We start from the raw sequence: 20,000 nt of genomic DNA on the forward strand, positions 1-20,000 counted from the left end.
GCTATCTTGCACCAACAATGAGATTAGATTAGCTGTTAGCTTTAATCCAGAATATGTTAATCTGGGATTTATTTTGACTTTAAAACTCTAAAACATAAAACTTTTAACCTTTTAACCTTTCAGAGTTTAAAATGTGTAGAATAATTTTTTTACATGACATTTACTGCATAAAATAATATTTATTCTTTATTTATTTATTTGTTTGTTTATTTATTGCTAGGGTAACCTAAATAGTTAAATAAACAGGTAAATATTACTGAATACACACCATAGATTAACTTTATTCATAATTATATATCAAATGTTTTAATTAATGTTGTTCTATTAAACCTTAAACTCTGTCCTATTATATCCTATAATTTAATTCTAGTTTTATTTTACCTCAAAATGTTGACACAAATTAGATTAGCACTAATCCTGGATTAATTAATCCAGGATTTATTTTAATCTGTGCTGTCCCAAGTGATAATTGCACCTACATAGTCGACAGTTAGGCGAATAGAGCGGTACACGTTAAAAATAAAACGCTGCACGGTTAACATTAATTTTAATGCAGATTTGATCCTAGTTCTAGTTTTGAACAAAATTTAGATGGGTTAGATCAACAAGAATTAGACCAGATTAGATTAGTGCTAATTCAGCATTTCTAGCATCTATTGAATGCTTGATTGATGCATTCATTAAAACTCAACTTTAATTAAAACAAATTAAAAGTATAGATTAATTTAGCATATAATTATCTAGATTAAGATATACTACGCTTACTTAAACTATCGCTGTAGAACAACTGGTGTTATAATGTAAGCTATATGTGTAACTGTAAATGGATAAAACATATGAAAATAGACAGTCATTATACTGTAATTTGTTTAAAACTGGTTACTGTAATATAAAACGTGGGCTTTTCTCCAACCTGGTAACCAAGTACTAATCATTCGCCTGAGTTGCCGGGTTGATCATATTCAGTATATTATTTACTATTTTTAGTTCAATTGGAATGTAAAAGCCCCGGTATAGATTATTAATAATTTCAGAGACAGAATCGTATATATAAGACATGATTTCACTTTATGAATAATGAATTAGACTCAGGTTTATAATTAGCATTGAAATTAGCATTCTGGTTGAAAAACCAACCTGGCAACCTTGCAGCTAAGTCTGTGCACCCACTGCAGTCCAAAACACAGTGGGCTATCAAAACTATTTAACACTTTATTAAAATGTATTTTAGAGTCTGGTTGTATTTTTTTTCTTTTCAAAAATAATATTTAGTCTCTTTACAGCCTCCTGTATGACTCACAAATGACAAACATATGAAGCTGTGCAACTGTGTACATTTATGACTCATTCATACACTAATTATGACACACATTTTCATTAAATCTGAAATATTATGATGTACAATGCATTGATATGTTTGTCTGCCATCACACATTGTACTGTATCTCATATACAAAGTACACCAGGGCTCTGTTTCAGTCAGGAGACAAAAAGGATTTATTTAGAAACCAAAAAAAGTCAAACAAAAATAACACAAATTAAATATTACAGGCAATCAGATGACATTTGTTCAGCAAAAAAATCAAAACATTAGCAAACGTTTTACCCAGATTTAATTTCTAAGGCCTTTTTTTCCCTTAGACCAACCATGCAATAGAAAGCATGTTAAAACTCATGTGATAAACTTACATCTATAATATACATTAGCCTCGCAGCTCCAGAGCAAAATGTCTGAAATGAAATTTACATGAAACAGAACTCACTTTGTATTTACAGCTTTTTTCTTTTCTTCAGAAACAACAAAATACTTTTTTTAAAGATTTATTTACATATAATTATATACGTGAACAGCATTTGAACAAATAATTTATACCGTGTATTTACTATGTGGTGTGTGTTTTGTTTGTGTGTGTGGACACTTGGTCAATCCAGGTAGTCGAAGTCTTCTGGAATCTCAAAGGCTTTATCCAGCTGACTATCATCCATGCTGAACTTTCTCTTGGCCCATGATTTGATAGCAAATACATTATCTAGGGGGAAGGAATCGATTAATTGTATTGATTCACAGTACAAGATAAGATCGGTAAGGTGCGTCACTCACGTTACACTTAACTCTGGGAGAGAAAAATCGGACACAATCAGTCTGCTTCACACACGTCTGTTCAGAGTCGGATCAGTTCATTAACCTGTCGTATGTCATGAGGGGTCACTGATTTAATAAATAAAACAGCCTTAAATATCTAATGTTTTTGTTCTAAAATATTGAGAAGTTTATTACTGCAGCAACATCGACTCAATCCCACCTCATCTAACAGGCATCAGCGGGGATACAGTAACGTAATGAAACAACCCTTAGGGTGGAGACGGAGCTTCTCCGAAAATGGAAATAAGGTCAGGTCGACAAGGGTGTGTTAAAAACAATATTGGAATGCAGCTTTAATTTAAGTGTTTGCCAAGCTGAGAGCCCCAGGGGAAACCAGACCTGCAAAATTACAACCATTACTTACAGGCAGTAATTAAAGTCTAATCGTGAATTACATTACAACATTTTTAAACTAATCTACATGCAGTACTTAAAGCAAAAAAGCCAACAATAACACATTTCTAACCCTATTTAAAAATGGAAATCTACGATATCTTGGTCTGCTAAGTGTACATCTTGAAAAATCAATTGTCTTCAAGGTCAGTTAACTGTTTCAACATCTGTGTTGAATCACAGCATCTGACTTGTATTCAGTAGTTTGAATTAAAAACAGATGTTTACTACGTGCAGATCTACACAATGGGCTCTAAAAACAACTATGTGACAAGATTGTGGATAGATACGCATCGGTTGAGAAACATATAAAATGTCTCCAAAGGATTGAAGATACCCCAAAGCACTGTTAGGTCATGACCAACGGTATGCCAAAATCCGAGCGTCCAAACTAGATGACTGGGAAAGAAGACACACCACCAGGAACCAAATAGCAATCTTGACAGACCTACAAGGTTTATGGATTTTGTGGCTAAGAGAAAGCCATTTCTTAACAACCTGGCAGAAGGTTTTGTAAAACCAAAGTATCAACTATTTGGCATGAATGTCACCACAGCCTCACTCACAGAAACAACACTATCTTAAATGTGAATGTCAGGTCTCAGCCCGGACTTTGGCCATGTGCTTTTGTTTATGTTTTGTGTCACGTGTCTGCCCCGCCCTTGTCTCTTCCTCCCCGCCTCTGCACACCTGTTCCTCATGTGTCTAATTGTTATTAGTATTTAGTCGAGCCACGTTGCCTTAAGCAGCGTGGAATCCTCTGTTGTCGTTGTCTTGTCTAGTCGGTGTCCTAGTTTCTGTCCTGTTCTGTGTTTTTTAGTTAATAAACCCTGTTTATTTTAGCTATCCTGCATTTGGGTCTGTTTTATCCCCGCATTACTGACAGTGAAGCATGGTGGTGGCAGCATGAAGCTGCAGGGATGTTGCTTATGGATGAACCCAAGCACTGTGAGGTTCTGGAAATGAATATGATGAAATATGCAAAACCTCTGAAAATGGGTTGGAAATTTTATTCCAACATGATCCCAAATGACCCCGAGCATAATGCCAAAGCTACCATGACGCAGTGGCTCGCTCAGAACAAGGTGGAGGTTTCAACACAAAATGTAAACATTTCGAAAATGGGAGTATTCTCTCTCTCTCACACACAGACACACAGACACACACAGCAGTGTTTGGAATGATGGCACAGCATTTTCGAGACTCTCTAATACACACTAATACCTCATCTATTGTAAGACAGATCTGGTTGTCATGGTAACTAAGAAATCTTCAGTCACTGTTGAACGCTTATCTGTCTACGTAATAGCACATAACAGCATGTACTATCTCATTCTATTTCCTTCAGAAGTATGGGGATTTGGGACACAGCCCAGGACTATTGACATAAACGGTGCAGTGTAGATAAAAAGACAACGAACATGTGTTCTGGTCTCTGTACAGTCCGGGTGTGATCGAGCATTTAGATATTGTCACTGGGAAACCATTTCACAGGATATTATTTCCTGCAGCTGAAACTTACCAGTCCATCTTGACACGGCTTCCTTCGCTGTGACGTTCTCTTTACCTACAGAAACACATCACAGCGCAGATTTAGTATTGATTTTATACTATTAAATATCATTCACCACATTTTCTGTATTTTCACTGCATGTTTTCGCACCAGACAGAATCATATCCTTCTTAAATCCTGTCTGCTCTGTTCTCACTATAGAAAAAAAAACCATGATGACAATATAATGACTATAAGAGCACAAGTCCGCTGTGTACAGAGTAATAAGAGCAGCTGCAGTAAGCAGGATTTTGGGAAGAGGATAATGATTTCTTCATGTGTGAACACAGAGTTCTGATGCATCTCCAGCACAACTGAAATTCTACGCTTTCTTTTTTACACCGTACTCACAATTTAGGGTTTAGAACAGGCTTTAATAGTAATAATAATTCATTATTCATTATTATTACAGGACTTCTCTATTAATATTTTGATGAAAATAATTTCCTTTTCTCTTTTTTTATTCTAAATGTTTTAATTTTTTTAATGATCGCACATTTAAAATGTAGCTCAAAGTGCTTTATGGTGTGGTGCAAAATGGAAAAACTTTAAAAATGGTATTTCATTTTTAATAATAATAATAATAATAACAATGATGATAATTATGATCATCATTATTATTGTCATTAGTATCATTATTATTATTATCATTAATCATTGTCACAATAATAATAATTACAATATGAATAATTATTAATATTGTAACTATTACTATAGATATTAATATTATTTATCTAACAATAAAAAGTCAACATTTTATCTACAAAAATAAATGTTTAAATCTAAATATTATTTACAAAGATAAAAATCTTCATCAACATCTTTTCTAAACATTTTGTCAATTGCCAACATAATAATTTTGCCTCATTCTGGAAGTGAATGCTTAAAATAATCAAATTCATTCAGACAATGTAAGCTGTTCATCTTGTATTCATTTCATCATAAATATCACAGAGAAATAATCCATGACCCCTTGAAGATTTCTGCAGGTCTAACGGACCGACCTGCTGCTTCTCCTCTTGACTAGAGGTTATATTACTATCTCATTACAGCTCACTGGTATTGTTTTGTATTGTTTGGTTGCTGTAACGGTGTTGTCGGTCGTTAGGTTTTCTAGTGCAGAGCTTTAGATGAGGACAAGTCGAGACACGCCGAAGCTCGGATCTATAGAGTGCCTGGTGTGGAGTGAGGCATTGTCTCTGTCAGCCAGTCAAACACAATTCAGCTGTGTTTAATCTGTGTAGAAAAACCTACACTGGCTCTTAGACTTACTTCTAAAGCTGTTTATAGACATCGGTGGCATCGATGTGACATGTCACGGCCGTACCGAGATGAAGTGGGCGTGTGATGGGTTTATATTTTTAGCTTTGTGATATCGGGTTGCAGTTTATATCTGATCTTTGGTTCAGAAGAGTTAATAAAACAGAGCATGACTGATGCCAGACTCTGTAACTGGGTCATTGTAAAGCCAGACATTTCTCATATGAACTTATTTCACCGAGCAGAACGGCGGTAATTAGTAAAAGCACAAAGTCATATGTGCATTACGGTGAATGTTATCGCTTTCCTTCTAACTGCATGAAACTATAGAGGGGAAAAAAGCAAGCCTGTACAAACACGCCCACTACACCATCGCTCACATGTGTCAAAGTCAAAGCAGTACAGAATAAATTACTCACAGTAACATTTACTGTACTTCAGGCCATTCTTAAGTGCTTTGATTACATGATGTTCATCTTTGAAGACTATTAACATAAAGACTAGGAACTGCGATGACTCGTAAAGTATCGATACTGCGATAAATCAATGTTTTTTACAGGTTAAATGCCTTAATTATTTTCCGCTGGAACAGGAAGTCAGAGCCACACGTGACAGACAGACAATGCATGCGCTACATTTGATTGAACAGACACTCTAATGAGAAGCTGAAGTGCAAGATGATCAGTGTTATATAAAGTACTAGATAGCCATACTTGAGTAAAAGTACAAGTATCGTACTAGAAAAAGACTTTGGTAGAAGTGAAAGTCACCTTTTAGAATATTACTCAAGTAAAAGTCTTAAAGTATCTGATATTTACTGTACTTAAGTATCAAAAGTCATTTTATGATATTTACTGTACTTAAGTATTTGAAGTAAAAGTAAAGAGTAAAATTTCAGTGATTTTTGGTAGGTATAAGAGGCACTTCATCCGGTAGGAAGAATCTTTCATTCCAATGTACAGAAACATTTCTTGCAAATACGGCCAAGGGTGTATAACGTTATCTTCTTCACCCTGTTCACCGAGTTCACCACTATCGTCGGGGTGGTCGTCTACGATAGCGGGAGGTCCTCCGGTAGGTGCTTCCATGGCGGTTTCAGTTGTGCTTCCTCCTCCTTTGGCAACATTACGCTGAAATAAAGCGTGCGGAGCTGCGTAATGCAATCTAGTAGCAGTGATTTGCCAAACCTCACTTATTACAGTCGCACACATTTCTTCTGATTTTATTTTGTAGTAACGAAGATGCTTAGTGGGAATATAACGGAGTAAAAGTATACATTTTATCTAGGAAATGTAGTGGAGTCAAAGTGAAAGTTGACATAAATTTAAATAGTGAAGTAAAGTACAGATACGTTACATTTCTACTTAAGTACGGTAAAGAAGTATTTGTACTCCGTTACATTACAACACTGAAGATGATGCCATCAAAACTAAAGCACACACTATTATATGATTTGTTCTTGTTCAGTTTCGTACGCGTATAAAGGAACGTTTATTTGCTTCTCAGTGGCAAAATCAGAGAAAGAGTAAATCTCATGCACGTCTGCATGCAAGTTATGCAACTGATATGACCTCATCCGTGTGCTTGACCTCGTGTGTGTGTGTTTTGTTTGATTATGAGGGCAGGGTGTGGCAAGGCTTCTGTATACATACGGTAAGACATGTGATGTGACTAAAAACAACATGCATGCTAAAAAGGTGTTGTCAATTCTCTCTGTCTCTAGAAATGCAATAAACTCAATGAATACAGATAATTACGGTCTGAGTGCTCGTGTGCTGAACCGGTTCTGCGCTCTGTACTCACGCATTTCCTCCACCACTTCTGGATCACACTCTTTATATTTCTCCAGTTCCGCCCGCAGGGCTTCTCTCTGCTCTCTGAGAGACGTGAGCTCCTTGTGAAGAGCCGCTCTCTCCTCCTGAACACACACGAGATTGTGAGATTTTCTACTTTTTCACATTTATATCTCTTTAGATTTTTTGACATCAATGATGATTATTTCTTCTTTCTTATTGATAAACATTATATAATCGCAGAACGTGACAGTGTATAAAACTCTAGATTATATTATAATACAGTTAATTCTAGCTGATTGTGTGCGAATGTGAGACATGGAGCTCTTACGGTATCTTGTCGTCCCTCTTTGGCTTTTTTAACGGCCTGCTGAAGAGCCGCGTTCCGCTGCTTTCCGTCCTCGTGCTGCAGAAAGAGATAAAGTATCATTTTAAATCTGGCTGTAAAAAGAAATAATAAATAAACATACAGCTCGGTCCAAAGGTCTACGTATGGAATTGTAATTTTAAAAAAATCTGAGTAATCCGAGTCCGGAATAGCGGAGACTTAAATCCGACTGAATTTCATCCAAATCTCTTTAACATTCGTGAAGTCTTGTGTCGAGACGAGCCACAGCAAAAACCACAGAAACACATGACCTCCAAAGTCTGGAATATGACAACTTCAATGGTGTAAAATCCAGAGATTTATATATATACACAGTAGTATATATATATATATATATATATATAGATATAGAGAGAGAGAGATATATATAAGAGAAGAAAATAAACAATGTACTGAGATGCTGTATAACATCTAACCTATACGTGGAACGAATCTGGACGGATCTAAAAGTGCAATAGCTGAAATACTTCTTGGACAAATAACCAGACTAATGCAGGAAAGATCAATAATATATGTCTACAGTGAATAAATTATTCAGCATTTAGTTACTAACAGCGTCACATCCCTATGTTTGTCCTTCACTCACTTATTAGTAAAGCGTCAGTACTGAATTTCTCAGCATGTTTCTCACCAGTTTCTCCAAATCTTCCTGTTTGCGCTTGCGAGCGTGAAGCGCTTTACTGGGAAAAGACCAGAAATAGTTTGAGGTTCCGACTCTCTCCGAGTCCACCATGTTGTCATCTACAAGGCTCTGCAGCACTTCTTTCACCGACATGGGGGCTGAAAAAAAAGTAAATACAAAAAATTATATTCAGGCCATCCTTAAAAATATTCTTGTTTGCCGTAACCCGACCGACCCTGTCAATTTAGGACAGTCTCAAATTTTTATTTTTATTTTTTGCTTTAAGTCCGACCGACTTGCCAGTTGTAAATTTGCGTTAAGACCGATCTTTTTTTTTACTCTTCAAACAACTAATACAAAAAGCACTAAAATAATAATAATAACAACTATATTTTAGTAAGTATTGTAAATATATAAATTGCCTCGGCCTACATACAGACGAAGGCTACGTTCTTTCTTTTAAATAAAAACCGGTGACATCATCTATGTTTACATTATTGGTTACCGGATGTCACACTCTGGCCTGTGCGTTCGCTTCGTCTCATTCTCTCATTCACTGTCAGAGTCGACGGTTCGCGCTCGTTAACGATGGCTGCGGCTGCAGTAAACAAAATGTTCGAGGTCACCGTTCAAAGTCATACGGGTTTGGGCGCCATAATATATCTAAAATATTCATTAAAACAGCTCGACACCGATTTAATTTGGCACGAAGTTCTGTAAAAACTGTCCAGCATCAAAATAAGGTTTGCAATGATGCGCCCGAAGGCACGGGTTGAAGACCCAGTCAGTGACGTCACGATATGCTAATTTGTTTGTAATTTAAAGTCAAACCTACGTAATCACCGTCACCAAAATTGTACTTTAAAAAAATAGTTTTTTTTTTACATTGAATCTTGTAAAAAAAAAAAAATATATATATATATATATATATATATATATATATATATGTATATATATATATATATATACATATATATATATATATATATATACATATATATATAGACCTACCTACCGCCCACTTTTTTTTTTTTACTGTTACTGCAAACAAAATATTTTCAAGGCTGGCCCTTAAATATTTTTTTTGTCATACTGCCAACTGTCACACAAGACGTCATAATGAAAATGCCCGAACAAGTCCTTATTTCAGACGGCATGAAAATGTATTCTAAAGTCATCAATAAGTTTTAGAATTGTACTCACTGATTCCTTTGGTTTTCGGTGCGATTTTTTCGATGTCCTTTAGCTGAAACACGTCTTTCTGTTGGAGACAAAGACAAAGATGGATGGTTGTGGATTTAACAACGGTAATATTGTTATTTTAGATACTTTAAAATATACTCCTGATCTCTGATCTACACTTAAAAATCACAAGATAACATTTGGGCCTATGTTTCTATTATAAAGTCTACATCAGCAGATTGGTTTCCTTGACGTAAACATCGATGAGCTGTAATGAACTCACTTTCTTACCGTTTCAAAGAATATCGCCATCATACGGCTTCGTTTTTCCTCCAGACTCAAGCCTTTCTTCTTCGACTGTTTGGAGAAAACACAGCCGGTGAGAACATAATTTGTTACACAAGCGGATTGTTTACACAGCAAACAAACACGTGTCTGATCTATTTAAACATCCTACTATAAAGTATGATGTATAGAAATTTAACAAATTACTTTTACGGTTCCCAAAAAACTAATTTCCACCAGTTTTGAGGATGTCTGTGCTCGATGTCACGCTCAACGGTAGTCGGAAACGTGACAAGTAGACACACGACATCTAGACTTAAATATTAGAATTTGAACAAATTTAATGAATACTGAGTTTACTATCTGAAAGGTGACGACTGTCGATCTCACACCTCTCCATCGTTTCATCACCCGGCTCATGTGCAACTAAATACGCCGTAAACGCATAAATCCAAACGTGTCCTAACTAAAACCCACTAATAAACTTCTGCTGCTCAAATAAATAATTCAGTTTATAGAAATAAAAACGACAAACAACGTCTGACAAACATTAGATATCAGAATTTAAAGCAAATATATAGTTTTAGGAATTGTATATATGTATTAGAGAGTTAACAGACGCTTTAATAAAACGTGTGTAGTATTTTATAGAATTAAAATTTAATTAAAATTAAGAAATGTTACTTTTGTTCCCGCCCGGTTTCGAACCGAGGACCTTTCGCGTGTTAGGCGAACGTGATAACCACTACACTACGGGAACTGAGCTGCAAACGCCCCACAACACCCGCTCATAAATCACCATCATGACACGTATAAAACCTAAGTTTCATCATGTCATAGTGATCCAGTTTATGTTATTTCACCTGAATCATAATAATATTAACTGTAAAGCAAAAAAATGTTATTTATTACTATTATTATTATTACTTTTTAACAAAGCTAACCGGCTAACAACAAACCTCTATGTTTACATGACCATGTTCACCATATAATCGTATCTAACTACACAATGCAACATTTTTATCACACCTACCATCGTCTTAAATGAAGTTCAACAAGTTCTTCAGTCACAAAGTCGGATATTTTGTTCTTTTTTTTGGTTCCCGCCAACAAATAAAACAAGGTTTGGACAGCGTGGCGTTTTTGGAACTTTGCGCATGCGCAGTTGTCTTTCGGATTTATTTATTTGTTTACTTACTTACTTATTTATTTTAACATAAGCATAAATATAAGCACTAGATTGTCTAATAAAGGTTATTTTTTATTCGTTTATAAACGAATACAAATAATAGGAACCAATGAGCTCGGCCTTGTGTTAACTGAGATGTTTAAAATTAATTAGTTTAAAAATACGAGCATTTGGCGCCATCTAGTGGTCTATGTGGTGCAGTAACGTAGTTCAGACACTAGATGGCGGTGTTACTCATCACACGTTTTACTGTGAGCTTATTATATGTGCAACAATTAACAAATATATATTGATAAAAATATATATTTATATATAACTACTGTAAGCAATTTAATCCTATGTTAGATTTGGACTAGTTTTTTATTAGTACGTTATTAATGGCAAGCGTACATTCTACACAGTTTTAATTCATGTTCCTGGTGAGGGTTCATGGTGGTGAGAGGCTGACAATGTTAGTCCAGACTTTACATGAATTCCAGGTCCTCACCAGACATCGAAGGTGTCTGGTGAGGACCTGGTGAGAACGATCTCTACAGGTGGTCCTGGGTCTGTCTCAACATTAGATACTGTAGGTGCAATCCAGGTGCAGACAAAGGAGCATAAATTCACCTGACACTCAATTTCTCCTCCGAAAGAACAAAAACAATTGTGAAATTGTGACATTATGGTTCACTGGTGGTGAACGTGTACACACACACACACACACACACACACACACACACACACACACACACACACACATTTACTCTGCACTTTCTTACACACTTACACATATTTGGTTAAGCCGCATACTTTGGCTGCAAGGATCTGTTTTAACAGAGAGTGTGACCTGTAGCAACAAGTTCGCTGCTGCTTGCATCACATCCGTACACACACACACACACACACACACACACACACACACACACACACACACACACACACACACACACACACACACAGAAAGAGAGATATTTCGTCCTCGAGGTGAGTCAAAGCTGAAGGAGGAAGCAGGATGTCATGACAGAGGGTTGGTACTATGGCACTGTGTCTGTCTCTGCCCTGAGTAAGGGCCATTACTGCCACCGAGGATTGTGGGAAATGGCCCACGATGTGTTGCTGTTAATCTTGGCACTGACAGCCTGTCTGACTGAACCTGGTAGGTGCAAACAGAGCAACAGATTTATCTCACTGACAGAGATTTCTCTCTCTCTCTCTCTCTCTCTCTCTCTCTCTCTCTCTCTCTCTCTCTCTCTGTCTTCCTCTCTCTCTCTCTCTCTCTCTCTCTCTCTGTCTCTGTCTCTGTCAATCTTTCTCTCTCTCTCTCTCTCTCTCTCTCTGTCTTCCGCTCTCTCTCTCTCGCTCTCTTACTCTGTCTCTGTCAATCTTTCTCTCTCTCTCTCTCTCTCTCTCTCTCTCTCTCTCTCTCTCTCTCTCTCATTTTTCTTAGATCTGAATAAAGCATGTGTGTGTGAAAATCTATCTATCTATCTATCTATCTATCTATCTATCTATCTATCTATCTATCTATCTATCTATCTATCTCTCTTGCTTTAATTGTAATTTAGATAACACACTTTTGTTCATTAGAATGTAATAATGTACTACTCATACTTTTGATTATTACTCATATTTATTGTGCATCCTTAATCACACTCTAGCTAATTATTTTTAGCATCCACATGTCATTGTGTTGACTAGTTTTACTTCTAGAGAGATTTTTTTATTTGCTAGATCCAACATTGTTCCTGATTACGGTGGAAAGTATGTTAGCAATTACGGATAAGTGTAATTATAACAACGTGATCATTTTTATGAGGACCTCAAAATCCATGCTGTATCAGTCTGTTTTTAAACTGTTATAAAAAGCTAACCGTTTAACGTTAACCTTGTCATGAGCTTAGCTAGCTAGCACTGCAGATAGTAAACAAAACTGGCTAGCCTGTTCAGACACGTGTTTGCTTTCGGATTTTCGTACAATGGAATTCAGATGGAATTGTTAGATACTGAAAATAAGAGTTGAGAATACAGATAAATGCTGCGATACTGAAAATCATTCTGAGAGACTTACAGGTGATTTAAAGTCCTTTCACGTGTTAAGAGACGATCAGCGTGACGCTGTACGAGTGAGACGTGAGTCACGTCTCGGATTTCAGATTCTTCAGTCTCTTAAAGAAACTGTTTTTCTGTTTGTTTCTCATCTCATTCCAAATAGAAACTCGTCTTTGTCTCTCTTAGTTTATTTCCTTTTATTTTATAAATGTTAGGATCCGGTTTAACAAGTATATTCAATTGAATGGCTTAAAACCTCATTAAATGTCATTTCTTCTCCTGTTGAGCTTTTAAGAGTTTTTTCAGACGTGCTGTTGAATCTCAGACAAGACAACACATGCACATGAGTCACATGACAAAGGTCATGGATTATAGATTAGAAAAAAAGTTAAAAGTGTTAACTTTGTGTTCCCGTGGCCTTCGCAACAGCTTGTTATGTGAGGACGCTGATCATGGGATATGCTGTATGTTAGATGTAACGTAAAGCAGCTGTAACTCGGTTGAGTGTAACATCTCAGTGCTCACAGTGCATCATGGGAACCCCACGGTTGCCAAGATTACAAGATATAAAAACTTGAAATGTGATTTTAGAGAATATAACTGAGCAGAAAACGACTAAAGCACTAGCGCATACGACTTACAGTTCTATCTTATAGATAAAGTAAATCATTTCTCACTACACTTGCAGGGAATTATGGGTAACACATGAGTTGTCACTTGTCCATCAAGACCCTGCATGAACATTCATTCATTCATTCATTCATTCATTCACTACCGCTTATCCGAACTTCTCGGGTCACTGGGAGCCTGTGCCTATCTCGGGCGTCATTGGGCATCAAGGCAGGATACACCCTGGATAAAGTTCCAACCCATCACAGGGCACACACACACTCTCATTCACTCACACACAAACTACGGACAATTTTCCAGAGATGCCAATCAACCTACCATGCATGTCTTTGGACCGGGGGAGGAAACCGGAGTACCCGGAGGAAACCCCCGAGGCACAGGGAGAACATGCAAACTCCACACACACAAGGTGGAGGCAGGAATCGAACCCCCAACCCTGGAGGTGTGAGGCTAACGTGCTAACCACTAAGCCACCATGCCCCCCTCTGCATGAATACCTAATAATAAAAAAGATTAGTATGTTTAAACTGTTTTTTACTTTCAGACATTACCCCAATGCAGTGGGATTTAGCACTCACTTCAATTCACTATCTGAAGTGAGAGTGAGAGTGCACCGGCGCTTTAGTCCTTTGGTCTGGCCACCTCTCTTCCCTCTCTCTTTCCTCACTGATCAGCTTCCTGTCTTTCCTCATTTCACTGGTGATGTCTGAACATGCAAAGCTTTTCCTAATACAGATATTGTGTGTGTGTGTGTGTGTGTGTGTGTGTGTGTGTGTGTGTGTGTGTGTGTGGGTGTATTTACTTCCTTATCTGTGGCCTGGTTATCTGATTCAAACCTGTAAAACAATAGCGTGTACTGTATTATGTAGGATTAGGCAGGTTGACGGCTAAAACTGTTGGAAAGTGACATTAAGACCAGGTTTGGTGTAGGATTAGAGCTGTGTTAATAAGTTGGTGTCAGTTCAAAGTTCTAGATATCCTCACTGTTCGGTTTTCCAGCTATAAAATGATCAAAATGTTGTCTGTATCCTGTTTTGAATAATTATATGTAATTAATTGGAACCACAGAGCTCTATACATGTATAGATTTTTTGATAGAGGACTATAAAAGGTCATGGCTGTATAACTGAACCTAAAGAGAGAGATTATTACCACATGCATAGCTTCAGATTCTAATATCTGATTATTCTTCTGATATCAAAGATGGGTTTCAGTTAGTAGAAATAACAGAGAACCTCAGGTAAATCTCCGGAGTGACAATAGGTTGCCCAGACTCTCTGATACGTGATGCTAGATTCACGCACAAGAACAAATCAAGTTCTGGCCTAATGGTTAGAGAGTCTGACTCATAACCCTAAGGTTGTGGGTTCGAGTCTCGGGCCGGCAATACTACGACTGAGGTGCCCTTGAGCAAGGCACCGAACCCCCCTCAACTGATCCCCGGGCGCCGCAGCATAAATGGCTGCCCATTGCTCCGGGTGTGTGTTCACAGTGTGTGTGTGTTCATTGCTGTGTGTGTGCACTTTGGATGAGTTAAAAATCAGAGAACGAATTCTGAGTATGGGTCACCGTACTTAGCCCTATGTCATGTCACTCACTCAGAGCTTATTCAAAGCTCGTACAGTTTTTTTTTTTATTTTCTGCACAAATGCTTCTCTCTGCAGCTCACTGTGAGGAGATCGATGGATCTGGAGTTCCAAAAACAGAAACACAAAGCACCAGTATCTGTGAGTGACTTTTCAATACCCATAATGCAACAGTGGCCGCCATTTGTGGTCACCGTATCCAATTCAACAAATTAGCACAAGCAGTTTTCTTCAGAACGTGTTTATTTATACGGCTGGACTTATAAATGCTTGATTCTGACTGGTTAAAAAATAACGTGAGTAAATGTTTGTAGATGCGTAAAGGTTTTTTTTATTTCGTTTATTCAGCAACAACCATAACAAACACTCCTCCTGTGACCAGTGTAACATGGAGCAGCACCCTCACAGGTAAATAACAACAATTATACATATTAAATATGCCATTATTAGTTCTATATGGTCCACAAGCTAAATCTATATGACAAATCTATGTTTGAACAATAGTTCTGATTATTGTTTAAAAAATATTTCCTTTTGTTTTTGAAGTATGAGCTATATATGTAGGCGTAGTATGATAGGCAAGTACAAAGGGAAAATACACCGAAAAAGTAGAATAGAATGTGTGTGTGTGTGTGTGTGTGTGTGTGTGTGTGTGTGTGTGTACTGGCCTAATTTAACTCTCTATGTATCATTATAGGTTTCAGTATTTTTTCCTCAGCATGTACAAATGTTTAAAATAGTTTTATGAGTCATATTTTCCACCAACACATAGTATAACATCCAAAATATTGCACATAACCTAGCTTTACAATTAGCTTTAATTAACTTAGCTTAAGCTGATCCTAGTTTAGTTGATTGTAGTTTATTAGCTGATAGTACTTTGGTTTTCTGTAGTTTAGTTGATTGTAGTTTAGTTTGCTGTAGTTTAGTTTGCTGTAGTTTAGTTGATTGTAGTTTATTAGCTAAAAGTACTTCAGTTTTCTGTAGTGTAGCTGATGGTAGTTTAGTGGCTGATAGTAGTTCGGTTTTCAGTAGTTTAGCTCATGGTAGTTTTGTTCGCCGTAGTTTAAGCTGGAACTCTCAGAACTCTCTGGAACTTTATGGTTCATTGTAATTGTACTTGTGAATGTTATGTTACAGTCGATGTCCAGAATGGAGGGGATTCCAAAGGTGCTGAAACACTTGCACAGGTTACTGGGACGCAGAATTGTGAGTAAATCTGTCACATGGTGTCATAGCTTCTGTAGCACAGTATGCTAACTAGGTGGGGTTTAAAGTCCACAGCTGAGCTCACTTTATCCAGAGCATATTAGCTGATAGTACTTCGGTTTTCTGTAGTTTAGCTGATGGTAGTTTAGTGGCTGATGGTAGTTTGTTTTGCTGTAGTTTAGCTGATTGTAATTCAGTTTGCTGTAGTTCAGCTGATTGTATTTTATTAGCTGATAGTACTTCGTTTTCTGTAGTTTAGCTCATGGTAGTTTTGTTCACCGTAGTTTAAGCTGGAACTCTCAGAACTATCTGGAACTTTATAGTTCATTGTAATTGTACTTGTGAATGTTGCGTTACAGTCGATGACCAGGACAAAGAGGATTCCGAAGATGCTGAAACACTTGCACAGGTTACTCTGACGCAGAATTGTGAGTAAATCTGTCACATGGTGTCATACAGTAGCTTCTGTAGCACATTATGCTAACTATGTGGTTTAAAGTCCACAGCTGAGCTCACTTTATCCAGAGCATATTATCTGATAGTACTTCGGTTTTCTGTAGTTTAGCTGATGGTAGTTTAGTGGCTGATAGTAGTTTGGTTTGCTGTAGTTTAGTTGATGGTAGTTTAGTTTGCTGTAGTTTAATTGATTGTAGTTTATTAGCTGATAATACTTCGGTTTTCTGTAGTTTAGCTGATGATAGTTTGGTTTTCTGTAGTTTAGCTGATTGTAATTTAGTTTGCTGTAGTTTAGCTGATTGTAGTTTATTAGCTGATAGTAGTTTTGTTTACTGTAGTTTAGCTGATGCTAGTTTTGTGGCTGATAGTAGTTTGGTGTTCTGTAGTGTAGCTGATGGTAGTTTAGTTTGCTGTAGTTTAGTTGATTGTAGTTTATTAGCTGATAGTACTTCAGTTTTCTGTAGTGTAGCTGATGGTAGTTTAGTGGCTGATGGTAGTTTGTTTTGCTGTAGTTTAGCTGATTGTAATTCAGTTTGCTATTATTTAGTTGATTTTAGTTTATTAGCTGACAGTACTTTGGTTTTCTGTAGTTTAGCTGATGGCAGTTTAGTTTGCTGTAGTTTAATTGATGGTAGTTTATTAGCTGATAATAATTCGGTTTTCTGTAGTTTAGCTGATTGTAATTTAGTTTGCTGTAGTTTAGCTGATTGTAGTTTATTAGCTGATAGTAGTTTGGTGTTCTGTATTTTAGCTGATGGTAGTTTAGTGGCTGATGGTAGTTTGTTTTGCTGTAGTTTAGCTGATTGTAATTCAGTTTGCTGTGGTTTAGGCGATTGTAGTTTATTAGCTGATAGTACTTCGGTTTTCTGTAGTTTAGCTCATGGTAGTTTTGTTCGGTGTAGTTTAAGCTGGAAATCTCAGAAATCTCTGGAACTTTATAGTTCATTGTAATTGTACTTGTGAATGTTGCGTTACAGCTGATGACCAGGACAAAGAGGATTCCGAAGATGCTGAAACACTTGCACAGGTTACTCTGACGCAGAATTGTGAGTAAATCTGTCACATGGTGTCATAGCTTCTGTAGCACAGTATGCTAACTAGGTGGGGTTTAAAGTCCACAGCTGAGCTCACTTTATCCAGAGCATATTAGCTGATAGTACTTTGGTTTTCTGTAGTTTAGCTGATGGTAGTTTAGTTTGCTGTAGTTTAATTGATTGTAGTTTATTAGCTGATAGTACTTCGGTTTTCTGTAGTTTAGCTGATGATAGTTTGGTTTGCTGTAGTTTAGCTGATTGTAATTTAGTTTGCTGTAGTTTAGCTGATTGTAGTTTATTAGCTGATAGTAGTTTTGTTTACTGTAGTTTAGCTGATGCTAGTTTTGTGGCTGATAGTAGTTTGGTGTTCTGTAATTTAGCTGATGGTAGTTTAGTTTGCTGTAGTTTAGTTGATTGTAGTTTATTAGCTGATAGTACTTCAGTTTTCTGTAGTGTAGCTGATGGTAGTTTAGTGGCTGATGGTAGTTTGTTTTGCTGTAGTTTAGCTGATTGTAATTCAGTTTGCTATTATTTAGTTGATTTTAGTTTATTAGCTGACAGTACTTTGATTTTCTGTAGTTTAGCTAATGGTAGTTTAGTTTGCTGTAGTTTAATTGATGGTAGTTTATTAGCTGATAATACTTCGGTTTTCTGTAGTTTAGCTGATTGTAATTTAGTTTGCTGTAGTTTAGCTGATTGTAGTTTATTAGCTGATAGTAGTTTGGTGTTCTGTATTTTAGCTGATGGTAGTTTAGTGGCTGATGGTAGTTTGTTTTGCTGTAGTTTAGCTGATTGTAATTCAGTTTGCTGTAGTTTAGCTGATTGTAGTTTATTAGCTGATAGTACTTCGGTTTTCTGTAGTTTAGCTCATGGTAGTTTTGTTCGCTGTAGTTTAAGCTGGAAATCTCAGAAATCTCTGGAACTTTATAGTTCATTGTAATTGTACTTGTGAATGTTGCGTTACAGCCGATGACCAGGACAAAGAGGATTCCGAAGATGCTGAAACACTTGCACAGGTTACTCTGACGCAGAATTGTGAGTAAATCTGTCACATGGTGTCATAGCTTCTGTAGCACAGTATGCTAACTAGGTGGGGTTTAAAGTCCACAGCTGAGCTCACTTTATCCAGAGCATCTTGTTGTACAGCGTTTACACCGGCAGCCTGACAATACAGAGTTTTAAACTCATTAGTCTTATTTATTAACCACTGAGATGCCCATGATGAAGTTTCCTCAGCTCTCATGTACGTTATCTCAACAGTTAATCATATAATCAATTAAAAATAATTAGATTTTTTGCAGCCAAATTAGATGAAATTAATTCCAGACCACAAATCACAAACTAGTATTAAGCGCACTGTCTAGCTAGCATGCTAATCACATAGCCTGAACGTGCATTGAAGAGCTTACGCTTATAAACAGCTTTATATGCCACTTTAATAAGGAAATTCACTGATTATTCAGTGTGGCAACACGAATCACGGCTAACCGAGGGGAAAAACATGGAGGGGAAAATAACAAGGGTGGGTGAGTTTCACTTCACTTCTGCACAAATGCATTGACACTACAGACACAATCTGTGAAGCCCTGAGTGAGGGATTAGTGCGTATGAAAACTTTCTCTTTGAATGAAAATCACTTTTGTTTGGCATTCGATTCAACACAAAGAGTTTCATTAGAAATATTATCAGCTACAAACTGAGTGAGAAACAGGACCTTTTAAAAAAGTTTTCCAGGATTCGGTTCCATCAATTTTTTGCTTTAATGACATCGTGTTGGTACACACTCGGCAAGTTTGTGCACAACCAGATGATTCATTTTAGGTCAAATTTGCCGGAAAGTGTGAATCAGTGGACGATATACTGTAAGACTCACGGGAAATCTGAGCTTTTGTACGAATCAGTATCCCACATTTGACCTAGAAATTCTTGAACGCTATCTGTAGTTATACCGTTGTTCCTATTTACATAAATGTAAATTAAGTAAATTTACATGTATATTATTTTGTGTAATTATTGTCAGTTTGTGCAGATTAGACAATCAAACATCTTCACACATGGATTATTTAACTCCATTTAGAAGAAATAGACATTCGATATCTTGAAATAATGAGCAAATTTATGCTAAGCAAATTTGTGAAAACTATAATACTGTAAATTTAATACATACAGAATTTGGTAATTATGTAATTAATACTTTAACTGCATAATTAAAAGCTTTGAGATGATATTGATATGTATATTTGTTCA

The 20,000-nt window shown here is 36.7% G+C and overlaps 2 protein-coding genes and 1 non-coding gene across 16 annotated transcripts in view; 1 reads left to right on the forward strand and 2 right to left on the reverse strand.

Annotated features, from left to right (window-relative positions):
* Positions 1–1,479: 1,479 nt before the first annotated feature.
* Positions 1,480–10,942, reverse strand: mnd1 (meiotic nuclear divisions 1 homolog (S. cerevisiae)). 2 transcript variants are annotated; one of them, XM_047816868.1, is made up of 8 exons: positions 10,652–10,940; positions 9,625–9,690; positions 9,355–9,412; positions 8,161–8,309; positions 7,473–7,547; positions 7,152–7,266; positions 4,059–4,103; positions 1,480–2,030 (listed from the first exon to the last, which is right to left on the reverse strand). In XM_047816868.1, exons 1-8 carry the CDS (start codon positions 10,652–10,654, stop codon positions 1,924–1,926), a joined length of 618 nt encoding a protein of 205 aa, XP_047672824.1. In that variant the 5' UTR covers positions 10,655–10,940; the 3' UTR covers positions 1,480–1,923. The 2 variants fall into 2 exon arrangements, with proteins under 2 accessions (XP_047672824.1, XP_047672826.1); XM_047816870.1 differs by having other exon boundaries at positions 1,934–2,030; positions 7,106–7,266; positions 10,652–10,942.
* trnav-aac lies at positions 10,306–10,378 on the reverse strand. Its single transcript has one exon. It is a non-coding gene; the product is annotated as a tRNA-Val (tRNA).
* Positions 10,943–11,648: 706 nt separating the features above from the next.
* The window catches only part of tmem154 (transmembrane protein 154), a 12,764-nt gene continuing 4,412 nt past the window's right edge, over positions 11,649–20,000 (forward strand). The window contains exons 1-7 of one of the 13 annotated variants that reach the window (XM_027158008.2): positions 11,666–11,945; positions 15,133–15,195; positions 15,403–15,462; positions 16,195–16,263; positions 16,623–16,691; positions 17,697–17,765; positions 18,720–18,788. In XM_027158008.2, coding sequence (XP_027013809.2) covers positions 11,807–11,945; positions 15,133–15,195; positions 15,403–15,462; positions 16,195–16,263; positions 16,623–16,691; positions 17,697–17,765; positions 18,720–18,788 — 538 coding nt within the window. In that variant the 5' untranslated portion in view covers positions 11,666–11,806. Of the gene's footprint in view, positions 11,946–15,132; positions 15,196–15,402; positions 15,463–16,194; positions 16,264–16,622; positions 16,692–17,696; positions 17,766–18,719; positions 18,789–20,000 lie in introns of all 13 variants that reach the window. The other 12 variants (XM_027158014.2, XM_047816594.1, XM_027158007.2 and 9 more) reach the window with 12 other exon arrangements.

Source organism: Tachysurus fulvidraco, chromosome 7, assembly GCF_022655615.1.
Source record: "Tachysurus fulvidraco isolate hzauxx_2018 chromosome 7, HZAU_PFXX_2.0, whole genome shotgun sequence".
Classification (NCBI taxonomy): domain Eukaryota; kingdom Metazoa; phylum Chordata; class Actinopteri; order Siluriformes; family Bagridae; genus Tachysurus; species Tachysurus fulvidraco.

Bases quoted from the DNA above. Each gene is read 5' to 3' on its own strand.
- mnd1 (XM_047816868.1), bottom strand. The intron at 4,104-7,151 runs GTGAGTACAGAG...GTGTTTCTGTAG, and splicing joins AGAAGTGGTGGAGGAAATGC to GTAAAGAGAACGTCACAGCG. The intron at 2,031-4,058 runs GTAAGTTTCAGC...CCTTCCCCCTAG, and splicing joins AGCCGTGTCAAGATGGACTG to ATAATGTATTTGCTATCAAA.